At 39.8% G+C, this 20,907-nt stretch overlaps 1 protein-coding gene across 1 annotated transcript in view; it reads right to left on the minus strand.

Moving 5' to 3' along the window:
* Window positions 1–20,907, minus strand: part of ARHGEF6 (Rac/Cdc42 guanine nucleotide exchange factor 6) — a 120,540-nt gene that overhangs the window by 35,640 nt on the left and 63,993 nt on the right. Inside the window, 4 exon segments of the mRNA XM_033201648.1 lie at window positions 9,050–9,172; window positions 11,119–11,176; window positions 11,179–11,213; window positions 16,380–16,474. Of these exon segments, the coding sequence (XP_033057539.1) occupies window positions 9,050–9,172; window positions 11,119–11,176; window positions 11,179–11,213; window positions 16,380–16,474 (311 nt within the window).

Consider the following 20,907-nt stretch of genomic DNA (forward strand, 5'->3'; position numbering starts at 1 on the left):
GCTGGAATGCAGTGGCGCGATCTCGGCTCACTGCAAGCTCCGCCTCCCGGATTCATGCCATTCTCCTGCCTCAGCCTCCAGAGTAGCTGGGACTACAGGTGCCCGCCACCATGCCCGGCTAATTTTTTTGTATTTTTAGTAGAGACGGGGTTTCGCCGTGTTAGTCAGGATGGTCTCGATCTCCCGACCTCATGATCCCTGCCTCGGCCTCCCAAAGTGCTGGGATTACAGGCATGAGCCACTGCGCCTGGCCTCATTTTTCTTATTCTTAATTGATTTTATAGATAACTGTTCAAAGTAATAACAGCAACAGTGTATTGGGTGATTTTTACTTTATGGAAAAGTGAAATGAATTACAATAATATTATAAGGGATAAGAGGGAAGAACTGAGAATATTCTGTTATAAGTTACCTATGAAATGGTGTAGTGTTATGTGAAAGTGTTGTTAGATTTAGCTGTAAATACATGACATAAACTCTAGGGATACTGGTAAAATTTTTTAAAGAGAGTATAATATACTAAGAGAAAAGTGGAAATAAAATAATATAAAATGTTTACTAAAAATAGAAAAGCAGAAAAAGGGAGGTAAAAAAGAAACAAAGAACAATTGCAATGAATAGAAAACAGTTACGAACATGGTAGATACTAATCCAAATATATAAATAATCACTTAACATGTGAATTTTCTAAATATGCCAATTAAAAGAATGAGACTGTCAGAGTGGATTAAGAAGCAAGACTCAACTATATTTTGTCTACAACATATATTTTAATCTATGACAATTAAAAGTAAAGAGATGAAGAAGGATATATCCTATTAGCAATAATTGAAAGAAAGCTGGACTAGCTATATTAATTTCAGACAAAGCAGACTTCAGATCAGGGAAAATTATCAGGGATAAAGAGGGAAAATATACAATGATAAAAGGGCAAATTCTCCAACAAAACATAATAATCCTTAATGTAAATGCACCTAACAACAGAGTATCAAAATACATGAAACAAAAATTGATAGAACTGAAAAAAGAGATAAATCTACTATTGTGGTTAGACTTTAACATCCCTCTATCAGGAATTGACAGATCCAGCAGCAGAAAATTAGTAAGTAGACAGTTGAACTGAATAGAACCATCAATCAAGTGGTTCTAATTAACATTTGTAGAATATTTCATTAATCAACAGCCACATTTTCTTCTCATGCTCACATGGAGCATTCACCAAGATAGACCACGTTATGGGCCATAAAACACAACTTCAATTTGTAAGAATAGAAATCAACAAATGGTGCTGGGACAACTAGATATCCACATGCAAAAGAATAAAATGGAACCATATGCGCAAATTGACTCAAAAGTAATTAAAGACCTAAATATAAAAGCTAAGATTATAAAGCTCTAAGAAAATAAATAGGCATGAATCTACATGACCTGGATTAGGCAATAATTTCTTAGATATAACACCAAAAGTGCAAGTAACAACAACAAAACAACATATTGGACATCATCAAAATTAAAATGTAAAATCAGAATTTTTGTTCTTCAGAGGACACCATCAAGAAACTGAAAAGACAACCCAAAAAATGAAAGAACATTTTTTCAAATCATATATAGGCACACCTCATTTTATTGCACTGTACTTTATTGAACTTCACAGATAATTGCATTTTTTACAAATTGGAGTTTTGTGGCAACTGTGTGTTGAGCAAGTCTATCGGTACCATTTTTCCAAAAGTGTGTACTCACTTTGTGTCTATGTGTCACATTTTGGTAATTCTTACAATACTCCAAACTTTTTTTAAATTTTTTTTTTTTTTTTTTTTCCTGAGACAGAGTTTTGCTCTTGTTGCCCAGGCTGGAGTGCAATGGCGCAATCTCAGCTCACAGCAACCTCCGCCTCCCAGGTTCAAGCGATTCTCCTACCTCAGCCTCCCAAGTAGCTGAGATTACAGGCATGCACCACCATGCCCAGCTAATTTTGTATTTTTAGCAGAGACGGGGTTTCTCCATGTTGGTCAGGCTCGTCTAAAACTCCCGACCTCAGGTGATCCGCCCACCTTGGCCTCCCAAAGTGCTGGGATTACAGGCATGAGCCACCGCGCCCAGCCACAACTCCAAACGTTTTCATTATTATTATATCTGTTATGGAGACCTGTGATCAGTGATCTTTGATGTCACTATTGTAACTATTTGGGGGCACTATGAACCATATAAGATAGTGAATTTAATCAGTAAATGTTGTGTGTGTTCTGACTACTCCACCCCTGAGATACAACAAAATTGAAATCAGGCCAATTAGTAATTCTACAGTGGCCTCCTCTCGCTTGAAATCAAAAGCTAGAAATGATTCAGCTTAGTGAAGCAGGCATGTCAAAAGCTGAGATATGCTGAAATCTGGGCTTCTTGCACCAGTCAGCCAAGTTATGAATGCAAAGGAAAAGTTATCGAAGGAAATTAAAAGTGATACTCCTATGAACACACAAATGATAAGACAGCGAAGCAGCCATATTGTTGTATGGAGAAAGTTTGCATGGTCTGGATAGAAGATCAAATCAGCCACAGCATTCCCTTAAGCCACGGCCTAATACAGAGCAAGATCTGAACTCTCATCAATTCTATGAAGGCTGGAAGAGGTGCGAAAGGTGCAGAAGAAAAGTTTGAAGCTAGCAGAAGTTGGTTCATGAAGTTTAAAGAAAGAAGCCATCTCCTTAGCATAAAAGAGCAAGGTGAAGCAGCAGGTGCTGATGGAGAAGCTGCAGCAAGTTATCCAGGAGATCTAAGATCACTGATGAATGTGGCTACACTAAAGAACAGGTTTTAATGTAGAGGAAACAGCTTCTATTAAAAGAAGATACCATCTAGGACTTTCATAGCTAGAGAGGAGAAGTCAATGCCTGGCTTCAAAGCTTTAAAAGACAGGCTGACTCTCTTGTCAGGAGCTAAAGCAGCTGGTGACATTAAGTTGAAGCCAGTGCTCATTTACCATTCTGAAAATCCTAGGGCCCTTAAAAATGAATCATGCTAAATCTATTCTGCCTGTGTTCTATAAATGAAACAACAAAACCTACATAACAGCGTATCTGTTTACAGCATGGTTTACTATTTTAAGCCCACTGCTGAGATCTGCTGCTCAGATTAAAAAAAAAAAAAAGATTCCTTTCAAAATATTACTGCTCATTGACAATGCACATGGTCAACCTAGAGCTCTGATGGAGCTGTACAAGGAGATTAATGTTGTTTTCATGCCTGCTAATATATTCATTCTGCAGTGCATGGATCAAGGAGTAATTCTGACTTTCAAGTCTTGTTATTTAAGAAGTACATTTCAGAAGGCTATATATAACTGCCATAGTGAGTCCTTTGATGGATCTGGGAAAAGTACATTGAAAACCTTCTGGAAAAGGATCACCATTCTAGATGCCATTAAGAACATTTGCAGAGGAGGTCAAAATTTCAACATTAACAGGAGTTTGGAAGAAGTTGATTCCAACCCTCATGGACAACTTTGAGGGGTTCAAGACTTCAGTGGAGGAAGTAACTGCAGATGTGGTGGAAACAGCAAGAGAACTAGAATTAGAAGTGGAGCCTAAAGACGTGACTAAATTGCTGCAATCTCATGATCAAACTTGAATAGATGAGGTGGTTCTTCTTATGGATGAGCAAAGAAAGTGGTCTCTTGAGATGGAATCTATTTGTCGTGAAGATGCTGTGAACACTATTGAAGTGACAACTAAGAATTTAGTAGTCCATAAACTTTGTTGATAAAGCAGTGGCAGGGTTTGAAAAGACTGCAATTTGAAAGAAGTTCTACCGTGGGTAAAAATGCTATCAAACAGAATCACATGCTACAGAGAAATCTTTCATGAGAGGAAGAATCCATCGATGTGGCAAACTTCATTGGTGTATTATTTTAAGAATTTTCCCCAACCACTCCAACCTTTAGCAACCACCACTCTGATAATTTAGCAAGCATCAACGTTGAGAGAAAACTGTCCACTAACAAAAAGATTATAACTTGCTGAAGGCTCAGATGACCATTAGCATTTTTATCAATAAAGTTTTGTTTTGTTTTGTTTTTGAGATGGAATCTTGCTCTGTCACCCAGGCTGAAGTGAAGTGGCACGATCTCAGCTCACTGCAACCTCCGCCTCCCAGGTTCAAGTGATTCTCCTGTCTCAGCCTCCTGAACAGCTGAGATTACAGGCATGCACCACCACGCCTGGCTAATTTTTGTATTTTTAGTAGAGACGGGGTTTCACCATGTTGACCAGGCTGGTCTCAAACTCCTGACCTCAAGTGATCTGCCCACCTTGGCCTCCCAAAGTGCTGGGATTACAGGCGTGAGCCACCATGCCCAGCCAATAAAGTATTCTTTAATTAAGGAATGTACCTTGGTTTTTTAGACATAATGCTATTGCACACTTAATAGACTACAGTAGAGTGTAAACACAACTTTTATATTCACTTGGAAACCAAAAATTTAATGTGACTCACTTCATTGCAATATTTACTTCACTGTAGTGGTTTGGATCCAAATGCACAGTATCTCCAAGGTAGACATGTATCTGATAAGAATATAATATCCAGAATATATAAAAAACTGTTGCAACTCAACAATGAAAAGACAGCTAACTGAATTTTTTTAATGAGCAAAAGATTTAAATAGACATATTCCCAAAGAAGACATTAAAATAGCCAATAAGCAAGATGAAAAGATGTGCAACATCATTAGCCATTAATAATAAGGAGTGACTGCTACTAGGGACGGGTTTTTCTGGAGCTAGGCAGTGGTGATGGCTACATAATCTTGTGAATATATTAAAAACCACTGAATTGCATAGTTTAACATCGTGAATTTATGTTATGTAAATTATATCTCAATAAAAAGACAAATAACCTGATTTAAAAACAGGCTAAGGATCTGAATAGACATTTCTTTGAATGAAGGCATACGAACTTCAGTAGGTACATGAAAGATGATGTATTAGTCCATTTTCACACTGCTATAAAGATACTATCTGAGACTGGGTAATTTATAAACAAAGGAGGTTTAATCGACTCACAGTTCCACATGGCTGGGGAGGCCTCAGGAAACTTACAATCATGGTGGAAGGTGAAGGAAAGGCAAGTACTTCCTTCACAAGGTGGCAGGAAACAGAGCAAGAGCGATGGGGGAAGAGCCCCTTATAAAACCATCAGATCTCGTGAGAACTCAATCACTATCATAAGAACAGCATGGGGGAAACCACCCCCATGATTCAATCACCTCCACCTGGTCCCTCCCTCGACATGTAGGGTTGACAATTCAAGATGAGATTTGGGCGGGGACACAGAGTCAAACCATATCAGATGCTCAATATCATTATTCCTGAGGAAAATGCATATCAATCTCACCATGAGAAACCACTTCATATCCACTAATATGTCTATAATCAAAAAGACTGTCAATAACAAATGTTTGGTGAGGGTGTGGAGAAAATGAAACCCTCATACACAGATAGTGAGAAAATAAATTGGTTCAGTGACTTTCTTTTGTTGTTGTTGTTGTCGTTTTGTTTTTTTGTCTGAGACAGAGTCTTGCTCTGTCAAGTGAAGCCAAGGCGGGCGGATCATTTGAGGTCAGGAGTTCGAGATCAGCCTGGCCAACATGGTGAAACCTCATCTCTACAAAAATTAGCTGGACGTGGTGGTGCATGCCTGTAATCCCAGGTACTCTGGAGGCTGAGGCAGGAGAATCACTTGAACTTGGGAGGTGGAGGTTGCAGTTGCGCTCCAGCCTTGGTGACAGAGCAAGACTCTGTCAAAAAAAGGGAAGGGAAGGGAAGGGGAGGGGAGGGGAGGGGAGGGAAGGGAAGGGAAGGGAAGGGAAGGGAAGGGAAGGGAAGGAAGCAAAGGGAAGGGAAGGAAGCGAAGGGAAGGGAACTTTCTATTGCATAAGCTGGGGGGTAGATACACAGGTGCTCATTTTATTGTGATCCTTCTTTCTGTGGATAAAATATATATCTTAATAAAAACATTTTTTAGAAGTCTGACAGACCCAGATTCTGGTTCAACCACTTAAGATTTCTGAGTTCTTGGGCACATTACTTAACCTAAGCCTTCCAATGTCTTATCTGTAAAGCAGAGATGGCAATAATAACAACTCCCTCATAGGCTTTTACATCATGTGCCTGGCACATTGTCAGTGCTATTATTAGCTAATGTCAGCTATAAGCAGTTGAGCCACTTGCCTAAAAATTCCAAGTTCATGACCTCTCTTTCTTTAACACTACAATTTCCATATTTGCTATTCCGTAAGAGTTCAAAATTTGATCAGAGGAATAAAGCTGACCTTCAAACAAGACTTACTGAAATTCAACCTTTAAAATGTCCTTACATAACATCTTTGTAAAGCCAATAAATATTGCGCCTTAATAAACCAGGACAAGAACCAAAATTTCTCAATGCCATCCCCATCACGCTACCAATGACTTTCTCCACAGAATTGGAAAAAACTACTTTAAAGTTCATATGGAACCAAAAAAGAGCCCACATTGCCAAGACAATCGTAAGTCAAAAGAACAAAGCTGGAGGCATCACGCTGACTTCAAACTATACTACAAGGCTACAGTAACCAAAACAGCATGGTACTGGTACCAAAACAGAGATATAGACCAATGGAACAGAACAGAGTCCTCAGAAATAATACCACACATCTACAACCATCTGATCTTTGACAAACCTGACAAAAAAAAGAAATGGGGAAAGGATTCCCTATTTAATAAATGGTACTGGGAAAACTGGCTAGCCATATGTAGAAAGCTGAAACTGGATCCCTTCCTTACACCTTATACAAAAATTAATTCAAGATGGATTAAAGACTTAAATGTTATACCTAAAACCATAAAAACCCTAGAAGAAAACCTAGGCAATACCATTCAGGATATAGGCATGGGCAAGGACTTCATGACTAAAACACCAAAAGCAATGGCAACAAAAGCCAAAATTGACAAATGGGATCTAATTAAACTAAAGAGCTTCTGCACAGCAAAAGAAACTACAATCAGAGTGAACAGGCAACCTACAGAATGGGAGAAAATTTTTGCAACCTACCCATCTGACAAAGGCTGATATCTAGAATCTACAAAGAACTGAAACAAATTTACAAGAAAAAAATCAAACGACCCCATCAAAAAGTGGACCAAGGATATGAACAGACACTTCTCAAAAGAAGACATTTATGCAGCCAACAGACACATGAAAAAATGCTCATCATCACTCACCATCGGAGAAATGCAAAGCAAAACCACAATGAGATACCATCTCACACCAGTTAGAAGGGCGATCATTAAAAAGTCAGGAAACAACAGGTGCTGGAGAGGATGTGGAGAAACAGGAACACTTTTACACTGTTGGTGGGACTGTAAACTAGTTCAACCATTGTGGACAACAGTGTGGCGATTCCTCAAGGATCTAGAACTAGAAATACCATTTGACCCAGTCATCTCATTACTGGGCATATACCTGAAGGATTATAAATCATGCTGCTATAAAGACACATGCACACATATGTTTATTGCAGCACTATTCACAATAGCAAAGACTTGGAACCAACCCAAATGCCCATCAATGACAGACTGGATTAAGAAAATGTGGCACATATACACCATGGAATATTATGCAGCCATAGAAAAGGATGAGTTCATGTCCTTTGTAGGGACATGGATGAAGCTGGAAACCATCATTCTGAGCAAACTATCGCAAGGACAGAAAACCAAACACCGCATGTTCTCACTCGTAGGTGGGAATTGAACAATGAGAATAGTTGGACACAGGAAGCGGGAAGAGGGGAGGGATAGCATTAGGAGATATATCTAATGTGAATGACAAACTAATGGGTGCAGCACACCAACATGACACATGTATACATATGTAACAAACCTGCATGTTGTGCACATGTACCCTAGAACTTAAAGTATAATAATAAAAATAAAATAAAATAAAATAAAAATAAAGATTGTTGAGAAGACTGACAAAAAAAAAATTTCTGTCATTTCTGGAGGTTGGTGTCAACTAATGTTCTAGCCTAGCTCTGGGCGCTCAAATCTAGGTCAGATTAAGAGAATATTCTTTTCAGTCTTGAACAGCTTCCAGAATCCATATCCATTCTGCATCTTAGTCTCCAAGTTAAGTGAAGAGTCTCTATGTTGGACTTGCTTTTGTCCCACCTGGATTTCCAGCATATGACTTCAAAGGTAAAATTCTGTCATCAAGTCTACACTACAGTTTTCTGGCCCAGATGAATGTGTCAGTGAATGTGTCAGGGGTGGGTAGTCAGAAGCTAAAGATGGGCAGGAGAGGTGTGGCACTTATCTAGGTCCCTTGCAAGGACTCATATTCTTAAAGGAGACACTATTCTATTGTTCATCATGAATCGGAAGCAATCATGTATAATTATTATCAGAGCCCTTTGCTTAAAGTATCTGTCACACAGCTCACACATGCTTTGTCGCTAATCATTGCCTGAAACTTTCTCTACGCAGACAAGGGAAGGCAAAAAGAGATGAACCTACGCAGTTTAGCTATGTGTCAGCAACTCAGATAAAACATTCATTGGGGCAAGGGAAAGCTAAACGATAGGCTCTAAATAGAATTTTGCTTCAGGAAAGCCCTCCCTAACCCTTTCTCCACATCCCACTAAGTTGATATCATGTTACTGTTGTCTCACAGAACCCTTTTAATTTACTGTTTCATAATATGACATGTTTACAATGTTTAATTTAATATCTGCATTTCCCTCAAGATTCTGTGCTCCATGAGGGGAGAGACCTCCTCCTCCTTGTTCATTTCTGTATCCCCATCAACTGGTACAGGGCCTTGCACATAGTAGGTGCTCAAGAATTTATTTGTTGGATTAACGGACAATCAATCCATGTAACAATGAATCAATTCCTGGCATCATGAACAGGGATAATCAAGAGTCCAACTGAAGACCTTGGATTTCCAAATGACGTGGTCCTAAGAAATGATCTCATTGTAAAATCACCTAGTTGGGGAAATGTTAACTATTTACCTGTGCTGAGTGAGTACATTTACAGCTGAAGGATGGTTTGCACAGTAAGCCAGATACATAGATTTAAAATGAGGCATGAGACTCAGTAGACAACCTCCTACTTTTTGCTGGTTTTCTGGAAACCTGTAAATAAAATGGACAAAACACAGAATGCAAAATAGGAAACAGGAGGCAAAGGAAGATTATTCCAATTACATCTGGCAGCATGAAATCCTTCTGAATATTTTGCCAAGGTTAAAAGAGAAACTATATTATAACCATTTTACCCATGAAACTCATATTCTTGCCCACTGCTTTAAACTCTAGCCACCAAACATAGTTCTAATACACAGAGTCAGATACTTACTTGGAATTAGTAGGTATGGTTGCTTGTTTGTTTTTAAGATGATTATTTTCAAATTTAGCTAGGTACACTAAAAATACTCTTGGTTAATTTATCTAAAGTTTGAGTACAGACAAAACTAATCAAATCCAAAAGTGACATACCACAAAAGAATATTATGTAATCTTGGAGGCCTGGTGTTTGCTAGGCAGGGTGCCCTCAAAAGTTTTTAAATTGGCCGGGCACGGTGGCTCAAGCCTGTAATCCCAGCACTTTGGGAGGCCGAGACGGGCGGATCACGAGGTCAGGAGATCGAGACCATCCTGGCTAACACAGTGAAACCCCGTATCTACTAAAAATACAAAAAACTAGCCAGGCGAGGTGGCGGTGCCTGTAGTCCCAGCTACTCTGGAGGCTGAGGCAGGAGAATGGCGTAAACCCGGGAGGCGGAGCTTGCAGTGAGCTGAGATCCGGCCACTGTACTCCAGCCTGGGTGATAGAGCGAGACTCTGCCTCAAAAAAAAAAAAGTTTTTAAATTAATGTTTTAAATTATAAGCCACCTGTCTTCATTTGTAGAAAAATCAGAAAAGCATAATAAGAAAAATGAATTTCTCAGACTCCCACCATTTGGAGATACTGACTCTAAAAATGTTGACATATTTCTTGGGCTTTTTTCTAATGTTTCTCTATAAAATGGAAAACATAAGGATTATGAATCTAGTTTGTAATCTGCCCTTCTCGCTTAGTGAACATCTTTTCATATCAATAATCTAGATCCCTCTTGGCCCCTCAAGTCCCTTTACTGTGGGCCTTCTCCATCTTTCTCCCTGGACAACCACCTGTGTCCCATTAAGCTTAAATAATAGGTAATCACCTCAGTTTCCCTGTAGAGATGAAAGCTGCCAACTTCTTCAAGATAAGCTACTTGAAAAATTAGTATTTCTATAGAAACATGTTGCCTGATGATCATTATAGTTCACTCTGTAATACGAAGTTAAACATCTGGACAATCTAGCTAACCATCAAAAATGTGTTGGTTCACATAAAGATATATTTTTCCTTCCCTCACTTTCTGTGTGTTTCAACTCTTCATATAATAGACATAGTATCAGGAGCAATTCAAAGAGACCAAATCTGTTAAACTGAATGAATCATTTGAATGACTTTTCCAAGTAATTTGCAATGTACAAAAGAAAATATGTAATCAGTGCCAGAGGTGTCATTCATGGTCAATTAAGACCTTATGTGTCTCCAGGGAGGGGATCATCACACACTGGGGCCTGTCAGGGAGTGGGGGGAAAGGGGAGGGAGAGCATTAGGACAAATACCTAATGCATGCGGGACTTAAATCCTGGATGACGGGTTGATGGGTGCAGCAAACCACCGCAGCACATGTATACCTATGTAACAAACCTGCACATTCAGCACATGTATCCCAGAACTTTAAGAAACATTAAAAAAAATAAAAAGACCGTATTTGTCTCTTATACTGACCAGAAACAGCAAACTCATGTATTTTTAAATAAAGTCAAAGTAATTTACGAGATATAGAATTGTAATCTACAACTAGTGGTTTGACACTGTGAACACTGCCACCTAGTACATTGCCTATGTATTGCTACTTTGTTCAAAGCTGTAACAAATACCTAACTATGAAGTGTCCTTACCTAAGGCAACAGGTAAAAGGAAAACAAAACACAAACAGCAATGTCGCTGGCTATCCTATCAGAAATATGCCACACTTACTTTGAACATTCTTCCAAGGCTTGGCAGAGTGTCTGTTGAAATGTGCATACTTCCTCGAGTTTCCCAGTAAAGACATAACCTCCACAGTACTCAGACTGAAAAAAAAAAATACAGTACTTGTAGTTATCTATTCTAGTCTAGTTGGCTAATAGTTTGCTAACATATGGTAAATACAAGGGAAGTAATCCCTGTATTTTAACTTTTGCTTTTCAATTTACAACAATTCTATTGTCTTGGGTAACTTCTTAAGCTTCTCTCCTTGATTTTCTGTTATATAATAAGAATAATGATCCTAAAGAAAAGGAGTGGTCGTAAGGGACATTTAGGTATTTTATAAAGCAAGGAGTAAATTAAAACAAGTGCTTAATACTGAAGTATATAAATAGATAAAAATACATCATAGCTATGAATAAGTGTAAAAAAGCCCTTGAGTACCTTCCACTGGATGAACTGGAAAAGCAATTGAAAGACATTATATATGCTTATATAATACACAAGAAAAAATAGCAAAATCAACTTTCTCCTAAACTAAAATGCCCATACATCAATTAAAGGAAATCTTTATGAGATGAAGTAGGAGGGAAAAAATAGTATCGATTTGTTTGTTTTTGGAGTGGAGTGAAGTCAAATAAAGGCAAACTGAACTACTTTATCCAGGGCCTCTGTATGAAGGATGTTCTTATCCATTCCTCCCCTACCAAACAGTAAGTGATAATAATAACAAGAGCCAACACTCATAGAGCACTGAACACTTACACAAGCATTTTACAATTAAAATCTCATTTTAACCTTATAATAACTCTATAAGGTAGGTATTATGCCAGGGCTGTTTCCATTTTACAGGTGGGGAAACCCAGGCATAGAGAGGTTAAGCAAATCATCCAAAGCTACAAAGCCAGGAAATGCCAAAGACAGAAATTGAACCAAAACATTCTAGCTGCAGAGTCCATGCTCTTAACCACTTTTTGGGAGAAAACGTTTCTGAAGATTTGCTTAAAAAGCCAAGTTTGGGCCGGGCGCGGTGGCTCAAGCCTGTAATCCCAGCACTTTGGGAGGCCGAGACGGGCGGATCACGAGGTCATGAGATCGAGACCATCCTGGCGAACAAGGTGAAACCCCGTCTCTACTAAAAAAATACAAAAAAACTAGCCGGGCGAGGTGGCGGGCGCCTGTGGTCCCAGCTACTCGGAGGCTGAGGCAGGAGAATGGCGTGAACCCGGAGGCGGAGCTTGCAGTGAGCTGAGATCCGGCCACTGCACTCCAGCCTGGGCGACAGAGCGAGACTCCGCCTCAAAAAAAAAAAAAAAAAAAAAAAAAGCCAAGTTTGGGCTGGGCGTGGTGGCTCATGCCTATAATCCCAGAACTTTGGGAGGCCGAGGCCGGTGGATCACTTGAAGCCAGGAGTTCGAAACCAGCCAGACTGACATGGTGAAACCCCATCTGTACTAAAAATACAAAAAATTAGTCGAGTGTGGTGGCAGGCGCCTGTAATTCCAACTACTCGGGAGGCTGAGGCAGGAGAATCGCTTGAACCTAGGAGGCGGAGGTTGCAGTGAGCTGAGATCGTGCCACTGCACTCTAGGTTGGGTGACAGAGTAAGACTCTGTCTCACACACACACACACACACACACACACACACCTTGTCTGCCACATGTTCTTCTCCTGGAGTGTATAGTAATACTAGGCCGGGTTTGGTGGCTCACGCCTGAAATCCCAGCACTTTGGGAGACCAAGGCGGGCAGATCACTTGAGGTCAGGAGATCAAGACCAGCCTGGCCAATATGGTGAAATCCCATCTCTACTAAAAATAGAAAATTAGCCATGCATGATGGCCTATGCCTGTAGTCCCAGCTACTCAGGAGGCCGAGGCAGGAGAATCGCTTGAACCTGGGAAGCAGAGGTTGCAGTGAGCAGAGATCTTGTCACTGTACTCAAGCCTGGGGGACAGAGTGAGACTCCGTCTCAAAAAATATATAAAATATATTATATATGTATATTATATATACATATTATATATTACATATGTGTATTATATATACATATTATATATAAATATTATATATTATATATGTATATTATATATATAAAATACCAGGGGAGTATTCCCAAGAGAATATTTTTTTTGCTGACTAAGAAAGAAAGGGAAGAACACCAAAACAAACATTACCAGTAACTCTGAGAGAATAAAAAACTGCTAGTTCCTCTGCTGTAATGCCATCCTGAATCACAAGCTGGAAAACCCCTATTCTAAAGTGAAACCTTTAGCCAACCAACTTCCCTCGTTGTTGCTCTCTCAGAGCAGTGAGAACTTAAGTTGGGGCCTTATCTGAACCTGACTGGGGGCTTATCTGGCCCCTTCGCGGTCAGATAATAGTCAGTCTGGTTTGCTCAAATCACTTTGGAGCCAACAAGACAGTCAGAAGTAATGGAAACTTACTATCACTTCATTCTGAATTCATTTAGGAACAGTACAGGTCTGACTCAGTCTCTCACCTCCTCAGCCCTGTCTCTTTTCCAAAGAACTCAAACAACCAGTAAGAATAAAAACAAATAATCCCATCAAAAAGTAGGCAAATGACACGAACACACACTTCTCAAAAGAAGACTTACAAATGGCCAAACAACATATGAAGAAATGCTCACTATCACTAATCATCAGGAAATACAAATTAAAACCATGAGATACCACCTCCGCCCAGCCAGAATGACCATTATTAAAAAGTCAAAAATAATAGATGTTGGCAGCTGGGTGCAGTGGCTCATGCCTGTAATCCCAGCACTTTGGGAGGCCGAGGCGGGCAGATCACAAGGTCAGGAGATCAAGACCATCCTGGCTAACACAGTGAAACCCCGTCTCTACTAAAAAAATACAAAAAATTAGCCGGGCGTGGTGGCGGGAGGCTGAGATAGGAGAATGGCGTGAACCTAGGAGGCAGAGCTTGCAGTGAGCCGAGATCGCGCCACTGCACTTCAGCCTGGGTGACAGAGCGAGACTCCATCTCAAAAAAATAAAAATAAATAAATAAAATTAAAAAAATAGATGTTGGCGTAGATGTGGCGAAAAGGGAACACTTACACACTGCTTGTGGAGAATGTAAATTAGTACAGCCTCTTTGGAAAACACTACAGAGTTTTCTCAAACCTAAAAGTAGATCTACCATTCCATCCAGCAATCTCACTACTGAGTATTTAGCCAAAGGAAAAGAACTCATTAAATCTTTGTATTGTTTTTTGATCGCTAATCAGTCCCTCCTTCATTTAAAATCTTACCATCTCCCCTCCCAGAGTTACCACTTCAGTTTCCATCTCCTCTGCCTATCACTTCCAGAAAACAGAAAGCATGTTTCACTTGGCAGCAGGGGGCACAGTGGCTCCAGCCTGGCCACACACTGGCTGTGTGATGGGCAAGGCAGTAAGCCTGTCTGGACTTCAGCTTCTTCTCTATCCAATAGAGATAGTCATTTCTCCCAGGATACTAGACCCAATGATTTACTGATTTACTTCAGCTCTAAGAACTATGATTCACAGAACACTTCATATTTCGCATAATAATAAAAATACTTTGTTTTTTGTTCTGTTTTGTTTTGTTTGAGATGGAATCTCACTCTGTCCCCTAGGCTGGAGTAGAGTGGCATGAACTTGGTGCACCGCAACCTCTGCCTACCCAGTTCAAGCGATTCTCCTGCCTCAGCCTCCTGAGTAGCTGGGACTACAAGTGCGCACCACCACGCCGAGCTAATTTTGTATTTTTAGTAGAGATGGGGTTTCGCCATGTTGCCCAGGTTGGTCTTGAACTCCTGGCCTCAAGTGATCCACCGCGTTGGCCTCCCAAAGTGCTGGGATTACAGGCGTGAGCCAACGTGCCCAGCCAGCCACCGTGCCTGCCCCAAATAACACTTTGTTATGGATCATGTTTAAACTCTTACAACACAGGAATAGAAAATCTTTTCATACTGAAGTAGATTTCCATAGTGCCAGGAGATAAACAAGTGGGAAATTTAGCAAGAAAAAAGACATTATAACTAAACAAGCATAATTTGGAAAAGGGGAGAATTTTTCTCACAATATTTTTTCTTTTCTTTTTCTTTTGTTTGCTTGGTTTTTTGTTGTTGTTGTTGTTTGTTTGTTTTCATATGGAGTCTTGCTCTGTCTCCCAAGCTGGAATGCAGATGTGATTTTGGTTCACTGCAGCCTCCGCCTCCCAGGCTCAAGCGATTTTCCTGCCTCAGCCTCCCAAGTAGCTGGGATTACAGGCTTGCACCACCACGCTCAGCTAATTTGCTTTTGTATTTTTAGTAGAAACGAGGTTTCACCATGTTGTCCAGGCTGGTCTTGGACTCCTGACCTCAAGTAATCTGCCTGCCTCACCCTCCCAAAGTACTGGGATTTTGAGCCATCACACCTGGCCAAATTTCTCAAATATATTAACTTATTTAAGTTTGAAGCTGATAGTTTAGGCAACTGTTTATCAATAGTAAACTCTTTCCAAGGTAAAAAGAGAGGTTTTTGTTCTCCATTATATGGCTGACTGGTAAATTTTCTATTTGATCATGATCTCTAGTGAAATTTAATTAATTAAAATAAAAACAAATAAATGCAGTTTGCCACTATTTGTTAAATATGCTGTGCCTACAAGGATTTTAAAAAATGGTCACTACTTTTCTTTCATGAAAACTGAAGCTTTCAATTCAGGCTTTACACAATCACTTCAGATTTCTAAGACCAGAGTAAGGTTTGAACATTTTGTCTTTAAAAACACTTTAGCATCTCTTTATCATTCACATTTGCCTGGGTGAAATAATGGCTTGAATAGTTCTTATGAGCATTCACAAAATGCCATACTCTTTCCATTCTCAGAGCATGGGAAAGAAGTTCTGCCCTGGCAAACAAAGGTCAGAGTGAGCATGAGAATTTCCAGTTGATGTGCTTTCTGAATAAAAGAACCAAGGAGTTCTTTTCCCGTAAGGTAAAACCAGGCACATCACTTTTTTTTTTTTAATGTACAAGATAAAAATTGTGACAGTAAGAAACACAGATCTGCTCATTCCTTTCACAGCCAGAAGAGAAAGAAAGCCAAGCTCTCCAAAAGCAACATCTTGCATAATTTCTGTTGCCCTGACCATGTTCTTGGCAACCTGTGATCTGTGGAAATTCTTCTAAAGGGCAAAATCAATTATTCAGTGACTGACATACAATAATGAATCCATATGCTGACATTATGTTGCTTTACTTAGTGAGGGGTTTAAAATAAACATCTTACTTGTTATTGGACTGCAGGGGTCTTAAGTAAGTAACAAGAAGAGACTGAAGTTCTTTAGCATATTCTTTTTCAGTGTCCAGGATGTTCTGTAACACCTATGAAAAAAAAAGTCAATATATTATAATCATCAAAATAGTCTAAGGCAAAATGTAGCTTTGATCTTTTAACCAAGTTACTAGGAAGAAAAAAGGTCCTATTTACTCAGGCTACCATTGCAAGCAAGGAACACAAAATCTGAATGCGCTTTCTTTCAATCTAGCAAACTACTTTAATTATTGCATGACAACTGGTTATATTGTACAATTCATATGAATAAAATTTTTCAGTTACCCATAACTGAATGGGCCTTGCCATTTACACAGTACTGCTTGGTTATTTATTTCTTGTCAAGACAGGATCTATGTTGCCCAGGGTGGTCTCAAACTCCTGGTCTGGAGGAATCCTCCTGCCTCAGCCTTCCGAAGTGCTGGGATTACAGGTGTGTGCCCATATCAAACCCCACAGTACTGTTTAAAATGTTTTCGTGTGCTGTAAATCATTTTATCCTCAGGAAGTTCTCAGTTAACAAGAATCATTACTCCTCTTTTATGGAGGAGAAAATTGAGGCCAGCTACCTTAGACACAGAGACTTAAGTCAGTATAATTTAAGGATCACTGTGATATCAAACATCACAAGAGATTTTTGTTTAAGTTATGTTGTGATAAGACCTTTAGGGAATAAAATCTGAGGATACAGTGAATTTTTAAGCAGAGTTAAAACTAGTCTTTTATTAAAGGCAGAAGGTGCTACCATGAACAATTCAAAGAACAAAGTAGCTGAAGTGTGAGAAATTTAACAAGAGAAATAAAAAATATCATAATTATTAATCATGTAATTAAAATCCTATAGGCAAAACAACCAATATGGGGGTTCACAATTTCTCTTCTCCCACCAGTTCTAGGGTCATGTCACTACCATTTCCAAGCCTCTTCTGGTGGCAGGTAAAACCTTCATTTAATACCTAATGTAAATGACGGGTTGATGGGTGCGGTGCAGTGGGCCAGCATGGCACATGTATACCTATGTAACGAGCCTGCACGTTGTGCACATGTACCCTAGAACTTAAAGCATAATAATTTTAAAAACCTTCATTTAAGCTCTTAGAGACAACCCAGTTAACATTCTGGTATATTTTCTTTCATATATTCTAATTCATTCAACAAAATCGACTGAGTGCCTACTCTGCCAACTGCTGTGCTGCCCACAGGGAGTTTATACCGTATTTGCAGAGACATTAAACAGAGAGTTACAATACAGAGTGAAGCGTCCTTAACTAGGAGAAGTGTATTAGCCTACCAATATGCCAGCCATATACTCACAAGACAATGCATGATGATCTGCTTTTGAAAGGTGGAATGTTCAAAACAGTGGAGATCCCGGTAACCGTGGGTTTTCTGGGAAACAACTGGAGTGCAGGGTGGTAGTTCTGACTCTGCTGCTGACTGAGAGGTTGCTTCAGTTTAAAACTTTGCTTACATCATCTCAGATTATGATACTGCACCTACCTTGGGGACCATTATGAAGATGTAGTGACACACTGTACAGATAGGTGCTGGGTAAGTGGGAAACAGACCTACCAATTTAAAGGGTTAAAAAAGGGTTTCTCAATAGCAACATTATTAACATTTCAAACCAGATAAGTCTTTGTTGTGACGGAATGCCCATATCATTGCCGTGACATTGCCAAATGTCACCTGAAAGGCAATATTGCCCCCAGTTGAGAATCACTGGCTTAGAAGAACACAGGATGGCTTCAAAAGCTCGAGGTTAAATTGTAGCCCCTATACCGAGCCACTCATGTCTACTTTCAGTTCCTCTATTCCTCAGAAACTACCCTCTAAAAGTATAAATGCAGGGTTCTGGAGGTATTGATGTTCTCAGAAATTAACCCAGTAATGGAATAGAAATATTCCCCTCTATAGAAAGTCCAAGCGCGAGAATGGAAATTAGAAACTACTTTGAGATGAATGAAAATGAAAACAAACATACAAAACCTCACAGGGTGCAGTTCAACAGTGCTTAAAGGAAACTATATATTATAAATGCCTATTTTAAAAAAGAAAAAAAGACTTTCATTTTTCAGTCTGACATGTAAGGAGCTTAGAAGTCATTACTCCATCGTAACAGGAAGTAAATAGCTAAACAAACTGAAATAAACCATCGTTTTCTCTTAAATCTGTCAGAAAAGTGAGGTCACAGGGAAAACTACTACTCTAAAAATTGGAGAAACAGACAGGCAGATAAAGAGAATCACAAATCACCAGAGCAAAGGTTCACAAGCAGAAGCCTCCACAGGAACCAGCACTAGGATAGAAAAACCTACACTGGGCCGGGCGCGGTGGCTCAAGCCTGTAATCCCAGCACTTTGGGAGGCCGAGACGGGCGGATCACGAGGTCAGGAGATCGAGACCATCCTGGCTAACACGGTGAAACCCCGTCTCTACTAAAAATACAAAAAATTAGCCGGGCGAGGTGGCGGGCGCCTGTAGTCCCAGCTACTCGGGAGGCTGAGGCAGGAGAATGGCGTGAACCGGGAGGCGGAGCTTGCAGTGAGCTGAGATCCGGCCACTGCACTCCAGCTTGGGTGACAGAGCAAGACTCCGTCTCAAAAAAAAAAAAAAAAAAAAAAAAAGAAAACCTACACTGTAATTGACAAACTTCTGGGGGCTCCGGATGGACAAGTCTGAGAGTTAGGAACTCCAGGGGGGCAATATTAAGACAGCACATCCACAGTTTTGTGAGTTTAAGCTCCAGGTTCTCTCAGTGAAGATTAGAGGAAAATACCCTCATGCTTCAGGCAGAGGGGGAAAAAAGTTGCCTTTTTGAATATGCCAGAGCACTCTATTCTTCTTAACGAGGTCTGCCCTCAGGAGAAACTATTTTACCAGAGCATAACCTACTTTTTTGTTTGTTTGTTTGCTTTGTTTCTTTCTGTTTTTGTTTTTTGAGACGCAGTTTCATTTTTGTTGCCCAGGCTGGAGTGCAATGGCGGGATCTCGGGTCACTGCAACCTCCGCCTCCTGGGTTCAAGCCTCCCTAGTAGCTGGGATTACAGGCATGCGCCACCATGCCCAGCTAATTTTGTATTTTTAGTAGAGACAGGGTTTCACCATGTTGGTCAGGCTGGTTTCGAACCCCTGACCTCAGGTGATCCGCCTGCCTCGGCCTCCCAAAGTGCTGGGATTACAGGCATGAGCCACTGCGCCCGGCCCAAGCATAACCTATTGAAGTTTTATCAAATACTAACTATTATGGGAGAAGGTCAATAAGCAACTCCAGCCAGCTCTAGCCTTCCACATGGGGGAAGGAAGATAACCCAACTCCAGTCCTTTCTAGTCATCCTGTCCCACCTAAGGGGGAGAACTAGGAAGCACTAGTGAAGTTCATGGTCCAGGGACACAAGCTCATTAAAAACCGAGACCTAATCGTGGAAATATAGAATGCTTCCCATCCTTCTACACCTTACCACTACATTACTAAAGGATTATTTGCCACAGTTCCTTTACCCAGCACATCATGTCAGGCTTCCAACAACAATTTACAAGGCATATTAAAAGGCAAAAAATATTGTATGAAGAGACAAAGCAAGCACCAGAATTCAAGTCAGATAACACAGGAATGTTAGAATTATCACACCAGTGTTTTTAAGTAACTGTGATTAATATACTAAGGACTCTAACAGAAAAAGTAGACAACATGCAGGAATAGATGGACATTATAAGCAGAGTGACGGACATTCTAAGAAAGAATCAAAAAGCAATGCTAGAGATTAAAAACACTGTAACAGAAATGAAGAATGCCTGCCCATGATAGGCTCAATAGTGGTCTGGGCATGGCTGAGGAAAGAATCTTTGAGCTTGAGAATATGTCAATAGAAACTGCTACAACCAAAAAGCAAAGAGAAAAAAGATTGGGGGGAAAAATACAGAAGAGAATACGAAAGAACTGTGGAACAACTACAAAAGGTGCAACATTCACGTAATGTGGAAAAATCAGGAGAGGAAAGAGAAAATAATAAAACAAATAATTGAAACAATAATGGTTGAGAATTTACTCAAAATTAGTTAGACACCAAATCACAAATCCAGGAAGCTCAGAGACCAAGTAGGATAAATGCAAAACAACATTCTAAGCATATGATATTCAAACTCCAGAAAATCAAAAATAAAGAAAAACTTCTTGAAAGAAGCCATGGGAAACAAACAGTTTATCTATACGTGAGTTCAAATAAAAGTACATCTGACCTCTCCTCAGAAACAATGCAAGCAAGAGGTGAGTGGAGTGAAATATTTAAAGTGTTGAGAGAAAAACCCACCAACCTTGAGTTCTGTATGTTGTGAAATTATCCTTCAAAAGCGAAAGACAAATCAAGACTTTCAGACAAACAAAAATGAGGGAAATTGTCACCATTAGACCTGCCTTGCATGAAATGTTAAAAGAAGTTCTTCACAGAGAAGAAAAACAATATAGGTCAGAAATTTGGATCTA

The sequence above is a fragment of the Trachypithecus francoisi genome, unplaced genomic scaffold (assembly GCF_009764315.1).
Source record: "Trachypithecus francoisi isolate TF-2019V2 unplaced genomic scaffold, Tfra_2.0 Lachesis_group6, whole genome shotgun sequence".
NCBI lineage: Eukaryota > Metazoa > Chordata > Mammalia > Primates > Cercopithecidae > Trachypithecus > Trachypithecus francoisi.